This window comes from Nanorana parkeri, unplaced genomic scaffold (assembly GCF_000935625.1).
Source record: "Nanorana parkeri isolate BGI_ZX_2015 unplaced genomic scaffold, ASM93562v1 scaffold425, whole genome shotgun sequence".
In the NCBI taxonomy this organism is placed as follows: Eukaryota; Metazoa; Chordata; class Amphibia; order Anura; family Dicroglossidae; genus Nanorana; species Nanorana parkeri.
In genome coordinates, this window is record NW_017306693.1 from 154724 (window position 1) to 165578 (window position 10855).

The 10855-nt window shown below is 46.5% G+C and overlaps 1 protein-coding gene across 5 annotated transcripts; it reads right to left on the minus strand.

The window, feature by feature from the left end:
- Window positions 1-219: 219 nt before the first annotated feature.
- RRM2 (ribonucleotide reductase regulatory subunit M2) lies at window positions 220-10181 on the minus strand. Of its 5 annotated transcripts, none has more exons than XM_018559998.1 (10): window positions 10074-10181; window positions 8236-8313; window positions 6922-7059; window positions 6458-6574; window positions 5775-5908; window positions 5583-5677; window positions 2689-2822; window positions 2486-2590; window positions 1697-1810; window positions 220-736 (listed from the first exon to the last, which is right to left on the minus strand). In XM_018559998.1, the coding sequence occupies exons 1-10, from the start codon at window positions 10158-10160 to the stop codon at window positions 584-586; spliced, it is 1155 nt and encodes a 384-aa protein (XP_018415500.1). In that variant the 5' UTR covers window positions 10161-10181; the 3' UTR covers window positions 220-583. The 5 variants fall into 5 exon arrangements, with proteins under 5 accessions (XP_018415500.1, XP_018415498.1, XP_018415496.1 ...); XM_018559996.1 differs by having other exon boundaries at window positions 6922-7065; XM_018559994.1 differs by having other exon boundaries at window positions 6922-7071.
- Between the last annotated feature and the right edge of the window lie 674 nt (window positions 10182-10855).

The window sequence follows — 10855 nt, forward strand, 5'->3', positions numbered from 1 at the left end:
AGGTCTGCCACAGCTAAAGCTCATGCTGCCTAATTGAATATCAGTGGGTTAGAATCTAATACTCCAGAAATGCCAACTCTGCCATAAGGAGTGCCAACTATTTCAGGTGCATAAATTGTAGGAGAGCACTTCATTTTCTTTATATACTAGACACAATTAGCGCTGTAGCAATAGCCACTTAAACCCTTCCAAACCAAGCATTTCACCACAATTTTTATTAAAAGACTTTTATTTAAAGTGCCACAGTTTGACTTAAAAATACATTAAAAAAATTTACAAAAAAAAAAAGCTGCCAACAAGCAGCAGTTCCCCTGCAGAGTACACAGCACCCTTTAAAATACCCCCAAGCTGTACAAGTTTTTGTACCCATGAGTGTTTCATGCTCCTACTGTAAACTAGCATGTGCCAAAACAGACACTATAGTTGATCTGTCAGAAGGGATGAGCGTCCACATCTGATGGAGATAATGCCGGTAGCTTATAGTTCTCCACTGTAACAGGTTTCCATTCACCTTACAGTCTAGAACCTGCATACTGAAAGTAACCAAGTCACAGCAGACAGATTTTTTTTTTAAATAGTTCATTTAGAAGTCCGCATCTAGAGTGAATTTATGGTCCGATGTCTTGGACATGACCCCCATCTTCTGATATTCACCAACTTTCTTCTCAAAGAAATTGGTCTTCCCTTCCAGTGAAATGTTCTCCATGAAGTCAAATGGATTTTCTGCTCTGAAGAACTAAAGAAAAAAGCAAGTTAGCAGGTCCAATAAATAAGACAAAATGCTTTCATACCGCACATAGCTATAAAACTATGGTGAACCCATTGAAATAGCAGAAAGGTTCCAGTATAATACACAGCCACTAGAGGCAGGGATTAGATCAATGGGAACTTGTAGTAATCCAGCAGCACCATTGTAAGAGCCAGGAAATCACAATGAGGGATGCTGTAATTGTTCTACTACATGAAAATAAAGTGTATTCTACTACATGAAAAGTATTAAGTTTGCAAGTTGAGCTACACACCTGAAAATGATTGGCTAGAGGAATCTCCTTTGCAGTGCTATTGTATACCGACACCAGTGCTTGCAGATGTCAGAATAACCAGGCCACCTACAGCCACTTGGTTGCAGTCAATGTTTGGACTGACATCAAAACTGATGTGCCAACATGGCCCATACACATCTCTCATTTCCTGCAGATTCTGCTAAACACGAATGCAGTGTATGGCCAGACTCTCTGCAAGGACTGCAAAGATCTACAGCACACTCCGCTGCCCAGTTTAGTACAAGTTGGAACACTTATGCTGCCGTGCCCCCCCCCCCCCCCCCCCCCCCGCCCTTCGCCCTTGAGCGCTGTATTTTGGTACATTGTCCTTATAACTTTCCAATGGTTTGGGGGCAGACAACCCTCTTCCTCAGGGCTTAAGATTATGGAATGGAAGGATTGGACTCAGAATGATTATTCAAAATATGGGTCTTATCTTTTCCCAAAGTAAATGAAGCTACCTTCAGGCCCAGAGTTTGGGCATTTAGGCACTGTGACCTGTGTTCTTTAAAGTCTACACAAGGCCAACTTTTGCTCCCGGCCCCCCCCCCCCCCCCCCTTTGTTTTCCAAGAGCATTGGATTTCTCTAGCGAGCTATGGAGTGCTAGATGTAGAGTGTTGGTAGTTGCCGATTACATTTTATGTCCAGTTACCTTGCTAAAGCCCAGCTCCAACAGGAGACGATCTGCTACAAACTCAATATATTGCTTCATCAGGTCACCGTTCATGCCGATCAGTTTCACAGGCAGTGCATCAGTCAAGAATTCCTAGAGAAGGGAAGATTTATAGTCCAATTTAGCATTTCTTCATCTAAAGGAATAAGTTAGTGTTTTGCTCATGTTCCAACTCCTGTTAGAATCAGCTTATGACTGTAGTGAGAGTTTGGATATAAGACTTAAAGGGTAGTCACATCAAACACATGAATGAATTGGTAAGCAGGTTGCCTACAGTGATCATTTTCCAGATAAATGAATTTTGATTAGTCCTGTAGATATCTAGTATAACCATTACCCTTCACCTCCAATGGCCCTGTAGCGAGCAATAGGGAGGTGGAAGGATGCAGTAGCATGCCGTTCTGAATGAGAGAATCGCTTTGCCATGCAGTTTAACAGAAAGTAGACCTTTCATAATCATTGTTATACTTCATCCATTCAGGGGGGTGATGTCTCCATTGCCTCTAGCTCTATTTTGTATTGGCTGCTATGCTATCACAGCTATTTTTGTGAAGTTTAGGTACTTTAATGCAGGAGGCACCAGGGTAGATCAGGTTGTCTCATTTATAACAGACTACATGTTCTAGTAACCCACCTAAGTGCCCAATTTAGCCCTAAACCACCAAATCAGGTCTAGAGATGCTATGCACAAAGATAAAATGACAAGACTTGCTCTTCAGCAGCTTGGTGCTGTGAGTGGCTGTAAAGATTACAGCCACTATAACATACCTGCTCAATTCTGACTGCATCAATGATCAGCTCCTGGACACGGTCTTCTGATGGCTTGTGCACAAGGTGTTTGAACATAAGACAAGCAAAATCTGTGTGCAAACCCTGCAAGACAGAGGTCCAGAGAGACCAGTTAGCACATGCATAAAATCCAATAGAAAAAGAAAAAAAGTAAGCTTTTGGGGACAAGGGAGCATGCTTACCTCATCTCTGCTGATTAGTTCATTAGAGAATGTGAGACCAGGCATCAACCCTCGCTTCTTCAGCCAGAAGATGGCTGCAAATGATCCAGAGAAAAAGATTCCCTCCACAGCAGCAAATGCAACCACACGCTCACCTACCAAAAACAGAATTGTTGGCACTCTAGCATACACAATACAGAAGTACATTTTTGGAAGTGAAAACATTTATGCTGATGGTATCACAAAATTCTGCAGGCAGTGAGTAAAGTCTAAAGGTGCCCATACACCTTACGATTATCGGACGAAACTTTTCCCCATCCTGCCCCGATGATCACAAGAATCATTTAGCCGTAATTAACCAAAAGCACCTGGACGAAATGTGGTAATTGATTTGCCGTATTTTCGTTAGCGCAAGCGCAGTGTACATCGTACGACTTGACAGATGGAAACGCCAGCAACCTTACGACAAACGTACGATCTAGCAAAGTTTTCAAACATGCTTGACCGTCAAAAGTCGTACGATTGTACAGTACTATCGGTCGGACACTGCAATGCACACATACGATTAGCGGACGAAAAGTCGATCGCATACGATTATCGTCAGCTAATCGTAAGGTGTATGGGCACCTTAAGAGCTATGAGTATTACACATATCCAGCTTCTGTAGGACACCAAAGACAGCTGTTACTACAGAAGTATTGATGGAGCAACTGGTAAGAAGTCACTGAACACAGTAGGGACAGACCAGGTATAGACCCACCTGATACCAGCAGCACCCATAGCTCTTACAGAGCAGAGATTCTACTCCCCACCTGCTTACTATAAACTCATTTATAGGTTGCTGATTTTTTTTGTAAAAACAGGTTTGCTTAAAACAATTCCATCCAGGAGTTTGACCCATTTGATGTTTTGTCCTCGACATGCACAAAAACAGGGGAGGGGAGTCAGAGGGACAAGGCACATACAGTAATAAGACCAGTTGTGGGTAGAGCTAAACCCTATCCACTGCATCAAGCCTTCCCCCTCCAATTGAAGTGCCCCTCAAACACTACACATTGACTAAGCTACCAGGACATGGGTGTCAGCTGGCAGAGACATTGAGCCACATGATCAAGCTTTGAGTTCTCACCATAGGTTGCATTTTTATCACTAATCCAGCGGAGTGCCCATTCCGCCTTCCTCTTCACACATGGCAGCGTTTCAATTGCATTGAACAAGAAGTCCCTGAAGTTGAAAAAAAAAAAAGTGGTTTTAGAACAGGACTGAACTACGTAAAGGTTTGCGTTTTCAGTCAGCATCCCTGCTAGCACAGCAGTCTTACCTCTCTTTGGGATCTTTAACATATGTGTCAATGAGAAGGCTGTACATCTCCGAATGAATGTTCTCCATTGCAATTTGAAATCCATAGAAACAGCGCGCTTCTGTGACTTGTATTTCCTGACTGAAACGCTCGACCTGTAGGAACACCACACATTAGTAAAGTCAGGGCTCAAGTTATTACATTAAATTTTTAGCTACAACTTATTTCCAGTTAGATGTAAACAGTAAAACACATTGGTCCATGCCAAATAATGTGGCGATTAGTGAATGCTGACCATTGGGATTTTTGTTACAAGTTTCTGCTAATTAAGTCTGCTGCATTGCAGAGCCAACCATACTAAACACTGACATTTCTAGATTCCATTTAAATTTGTTATTGAGGCCGAGAAGGAAGAGTGTAGGGAGATTAACTTCTCTAAAACTAGACACCGGCAATAGGTCTGGCCACACAGCCCATGTAAGAGGCATGTTCCATCTATCATTTGAAGTCGAGGTTCTGACAAGCATCAGGGCCTCACTTTTGTTCAGATTAGGTTTATGCTGTGGCTATGCATCCATTAACTAGAACTGAGCACTACACTGAGAGGCTCATCTATCAGTTGCTTCATTAAAGTGATCAATCGGTGGTGAGTATTGCCGACACCCTAGGAGAGGTTTGTCTGACCCAGGTACGCATGTACTAACCAAGTTCTCATTTACAATTCCGTCACTGGCAGCAAAGAAAGCCAACACGTGTGAGATAAACCACTTCTCATCCTCCTTCAAAGATTCCCAGTGCAGAAGATCTTTTGAGAGGTCAACCTAGAATACAAAAAAGTTCATCAAAAACCATGCAAGAGCCAAATTAGCAGGGAGATTTGCCGTATTTGTTATAGCGCAAGCGCAGTGTACATCGTACGACTTGACAGATGGAAACGCCAGCAACCTTACGACAAACGTACGATCTAGCAAAGTTTTCAAACATGCTTGACCGTCAAAAGTCGTACGATTGTACAGTACTATCGGTCGGACACTGCAATGCACACATACGATTAGCGGACGAAAAGTCGATCGCATACGATTATCGTCAGCTAATCGTAAGGTGTATGGGCACCTTAAGAGCTATGAGTATTACACATATCCAGCTTCTGTAGGACACCAAAGACAGCTGTTACTACAGAAGTATTGATGGAGCAACTGGTAAGAAGTCACTGAACACAGTAGGGACAGACCAGGTATAGACCCACCTGATACCAGCAGCACCCATAGCTCTTACAGAGCAGAGATTCTACTCCCCACCTGCTTACTATAAACTCATTTATAGGTTGCTGATTTTTTTTGTAAAAACAGGTTTGCTTAAAACAATTCCATCCAGGAGTTTGACCCATTTGATGTTTTGTCCTCGACATGCACAAAAACAGGGGAGGGGAGTCAGAGGGACAAGGCACATACAGTAATAAGACCAGTTGTGGGTAGAGCTAAACCCTATCCACTGCATCAAGCCTTCCCCCTCCAATTGAAGTGCCCCTCAAACACTACACATTGACTAAGCTACCAGGACATGGGTGTCAGCTGGCAGAGACATTGAGCCACATGATCAAGCTTTGAGTTCTCACCATAGGTTGCATTTTTATCACTAATCCAGCGGAGTGCCCATTCCGCCTTCCTCTTCACACATGGCAGCGTTTCAATTGCATTGAACAAGAAGTCCCTGAAGTTGAAAAAAAAAAAAGTGGTTTTAGAACAGGACTGAACTACGTAAAGGTTTGCGTTTTCAGTCAGCATCCCTGCTAGCACAGCAGTCTTACCTCTCTTTGGGATCTTTAACATATGTGTCAATGAGAAGGCTGTACATCTCCGAATGAATGTTCTCCATTGCAATTTGAAATCCATAGAAACAGCGCGCTTCTGTGACTTGTATTTCCTGACTGAAACGCTCGACCTGTAGGAACACCACACATTAGTAAAGTCAGGGCTCAAGTTATTACATTAAATTTTTAGCTACAACTTATTTCCAGTTAGATGTAAACAGTAAAACACATTGGTCCATGCCAAATAATGTGGCGATTAGTGAATGCTGACCATTGGGATTTTTGTTACAAGTTTCTGCTAATTAAGTCTGCTGCATTGCAGAGCCAACCATACTAAACACTGACATTTCTAGATTCCATTTAAATTTGTTATTGAGGCCGAGAAGGAAGAGTGTAGGGAGATTAACTTCTCTAAAACTAGACACCGGCAATAGGTCTGGCCACACAGCCCATGTAAGAGGCATGTTCCATCTATCATTTGAAGTCGAGGTTCTGACAAGCATCAGGGCCTCACTTTTGTTCAGATTAGGTTTATGCTGTGGCTATGCATCCATTAACTAGAACTGAGCACTACACTGAGAGGCTCATCTATCAGTTGCTTCATTAAAGTGATCAATCGGTGGTGAGTATTGCCGACACCCTAGGAGAGGTTTGTCTGACCCAGGTACGCATGTACTAACCAAGTTCTCATTTACAATTCCGTCACTGGCAGCAAAGAAAGCCAACACGTGTGAGATAAACCACTTCTCATCCTCCTTCAAAGATTCCCAGTGCAGAAGATCTTTTGAGAGGTCAACCTAGAATACAAAAAAGTTCATCAAAAACCATGCAAGAGCCAAATTAGCAGGGGACAAATCCTAAAAAACCTAGATTAGACTAGAACATTGGTTTACCTTAGAGGCTGGCAATATAATGTGCTAGAAACAATGAATGAAGGTTTGCCAGTGTCTGCAGAGCAGGCAGCTTCCTATTGCCATACGAAAGCAGGAAAAAAAAAAAAAGGTCCTTGCATGGTGTGCTATATTTTACATAGCAAGTACTTAGTAGCACACTGTTGCACTGTAGTATTTTCTGCATGATAGTGTTTCAGGGGCACATTTAGATGGCACATTATTTCAACTGTATATTATCTGTCCAGACTTACCTCTTCTACAGTCCAGAATGAGGCTTCTGCCTTCTTGTACATCTGCCAGATATCATGATACTGGATTGGGAAAATGACAAAGCGGTTGGGGTTGTCTCTCAGGAGGGGCTCGTCTTGAATACTTGGGTTCTTCTGCTCCTTAGGCTTTACCTACAAAGAAAGTCACATAATGATAACTGCTACAATCTGCATTTTAAAGGGCAAGACAAAGCGCAGATACACCTTCATACCTCTTAAAGCTAATGGTCACTTAAACAAGGATTTTCCCCTCTTGCATGTTAAACACTACATGTTATTGACCACTGTAGGTGACAGGGTACCTGGTAGATTAGTCCCTGTTCACAACTTGCATTCCATGAGCACACATGTTCATGCACACTCATCCCCATTGATTTTAATGGGTGCCACAACCAGCGTGGGAAAGTAGCTCATGTAAGATTCTGCTGCAGGCACTGTGTTCTCACTACACATTTGTGCATTTAATGTGCGGGCAACACACATAACAGGTAATGGCACTGCAAGCACGTTGCATACTTTGTGACTACAGATTGATGGAATGTGAAGGTGTGAACAGGGACAGACTTTCAGGGCTGGTTCACACCAGCCAGCCACTTGTTTGCACTAGAAGGAACAGTGCTGGTGCGCTGATTGTGGCTTATAGCAGTTTACTTTTGTTAAAGCTTTACGGAAACATTGCATTGAACTCTAGTCACTTCAGCAGCATTGTGATGGTTTGCATCACAACAAGAGGGGACTTTTCAAGCACACACACACGTGCAATGTTGTGGCGCACTGACCCATGAGGCTTTTTTTTGCCTTATCAATACACTGGCAGCCTTGCCCAGCACATCTGGCGTTAATGGCCCCTCACTGTATAGAAAGTCTTATGAAGGCAGAAGTATAAGAGCAGTGCCCCAGTGCAGGGCAGATATTGTAGAGCAGTAAAGGTAAACTAGGTCAGCAAGAATATATTCGAGCGAGCAGTTTGCATTAACATTGCAGTGGGTGGTGGCATCTTACTACATATCCTAGGGAGAGGTTATGGTACACACTGGTCACTTCCTGAAAGAGCAGAAGAATGAATGAGGGAAGTCTGTCAAGTGACACCTCCATGGGCGGGAGGAAGGAAGCCAGGGGGGAGAACAAAAAGCCTACATGCAAGTGTTGGAACTGTCCCCAGGCTTGCACAGCTGATTAGCAACACTGCCGGCCATTACACAGCACACAGAGCCCCACCTAACTATGCAGGGAAGCAGACCAGGGATTAGAGGACAGAACTACAATACTGTGACTTCCACCTACTGCGCTACTTACCGGTTCATTCTCGGCATCCTGGAAGATCTTGCGGGCCGTCTTACTGGCCAGGACCCGGGTGTTGCTCAGAGAAGGCGGCTGGAAAAAAAAAATACAAAAATCAAGACGGAAAATTAATGCAGAAGCAAAAAGCAATCCAATAGTAAGCAATTATTCAGAGCAGCCATATCCACTCTGAAGTCTTGCCTGACTTCACTCAACTAGCCAGACAGGATCAGGCTGATATAATGGAGGTCAGTCCCTGGCATTCAGGCAAGAGGGGGGGGGGCTATATTGGGGTCCACCCCTGTACTCAGCACATGCACTAGTAAGGTCAATCCCTGCACCCGGGAGAAATAATGCAGCCCAGTCCCTGCACCCAGCCCAGAGGGGGGGATATAATAAAGCCCAGTCCCTGCAACTATATTGGGGTCCACCCCTGTACTCAGCACAGGGGGGGCAGCACATGCACTAGTAAGAGGTCAATCCCTGCACCCGGGAGAAATAATGCAGCCTAGTCCCTGCACCCAGCCCAGAGGGGGGGATATAATAAAGCCCAGTCCCTGCACCCAGCCCAGAAGGAGGGGGGGAATAATACAGCCCAGTCCCTCCACCCAGCCCAGAGGGGGGGGGGGAATAATACAGCCCAGTCCCTCCACCCAGCCCAGAGGGGGGGGGGGAATAATACAGCCCAGTCCCTCCACCCAGCCCAGAGGGGGGGGGGGAATAATACAGCCCAGTCCCTCCACCCAGCCCAGAGGGGGGGGGGGAATAATACAGCCCAGTCCCTCCACCCAGCCCAGAGGGGGGGGGGGAATAATACAGCCCAGTCCCTCCACCCAGCCCAGAGGGGGGGGGGGAATAATACAGCCCAGTCCCTCCACCCAGCCCAGAGGGGGGGGGGGAATAATACAGCCCAGTCCCTCCACCCAGCCCAGAGGGGGGGGGGGAATAATACAGCCCAGTCCCTCCACCCAGCCCAGAGGGGGGGGGGGAATAATACAGCCCAGTCCCTCCACCCAGCCCAGAGGGGGGGGGGGAATAATACAGCCCAGTCCCTCCACCCAGCCCAGAGGGGGGGGGGGAATAATACAGCCCAGTCCCTCCACCCAGCCCAGAGGGGGGGGGGGAATAATACAGCCCAGTCCCTCCACCCAGCCCAGAGGGGGGGGGGGAATAATACAGCCCAGTCCCTCCACCCAGCCCAGAGGGGGGGGGGGAATAATACAGCCCAGTCCCTCCACCCAGCCCAGAGGGGGGGGGGGAATAATACAGCCCAGTCCCTCCACCCAGCCCAGAGGGGGGGGGGGAATAATACAGCCCAGTCCCTCCACCCAGCCCAGAGGGGGGGGGGGAATAATACAGCCCAGTCCCTCCACCCAGCCCAGAGGGGGGGGGGGAATAATACAGCCCAGTCCCTCCACCCAGCCCAGAGGGGGGGGGGGAATAATACAGCCCAGTCCCTCCACCCAGCCCAGAGGGGGGGGGGGAATAATACAGCCCAGTCCCTCCACCCAGCCCAGAGGGGGGGGGGGAATAATACAGCCCAGTCCCTCCACCCAGCCCAGAGGGGGGGGGGGAATAATACAGCCCAGTCCCTCCACCCAGCCCAGAGGGGGGGGGGATAATACAGCCCAGTCCCCCGGGAGAAATAATTGAGAAGCTCAGTCCCTGCAGATCTACATAACACCTCCCGTCCCATTCCGACCTTACAGCTTTCCCTCCTAAACCCCTCGGCCTCTCATTGTACCATCTTCCCTCCACATCCGATGAGCAATGCTAAGCTCAGTCTCTCCCCCTCAAGTCTCACATAGAATCCTCCCTGTCACATCCCATTTCCCCCCAGAAAGCGGACCCACCGTGTTCTCTTTGTCCACCAGGCTCAGGTTCTTCATGGGGGACATGTTCTCATTCACAGCTCCGAGAGGTTTGCGGGAAGCCAGCATGGTGACAGGAGGTAGACGAGCGGGAAGATGCGGCAGTGAACAGAGGCGGGAGCCGGTGACTGTGTACTGAGCAGGGGGAAGATTAAGTAACACGGCCAACCGGCGTCCCTATTTATGGCCAGTTTGCATTTGGCGCCGGGACAGCAATAGCCAATCAATAGTAAGGACGGCCTTCTTTAATTAGAGATGATTGGCCAGAGCTGATGGAGAGAATCCAGGCTCCACCAATCAGATCTGCGACGGGGAGCCAGCTGTTACCTAACCTGTATGTGAAAAAGCGCGCACTTTTCACACAATGGGTTATACATGTACAAAGATATATATACACACGTACATGTACAAAAATATACCCACACGTATATATGTACATAGTCCTGGTGGACCGCTGTGCCTCACAGTCACATACTATAACACAGTCAGTGGGATTTATCAAAAGCTGGAGATTTGCACTGCAGCCAATCAGCATCTCTCTCTCATTCTCAAATTTTACCTGAGCAAACTAGAGAGATGCTGATTGGTTACTATGGGCATCTGCTCCAGATTCTGTTTGCTCCAGTTTTGATAAATTCCCCCCAGTGTGCTATAAAACTTATGAAAGTACAATCACATACATATGGTAGAGGTTTCCCCCTCCGTCAGTTCGGGATGAGGCGCCTCTCCTCAACCTCCCCCCTCCCTTTCATGGTGGTTACACA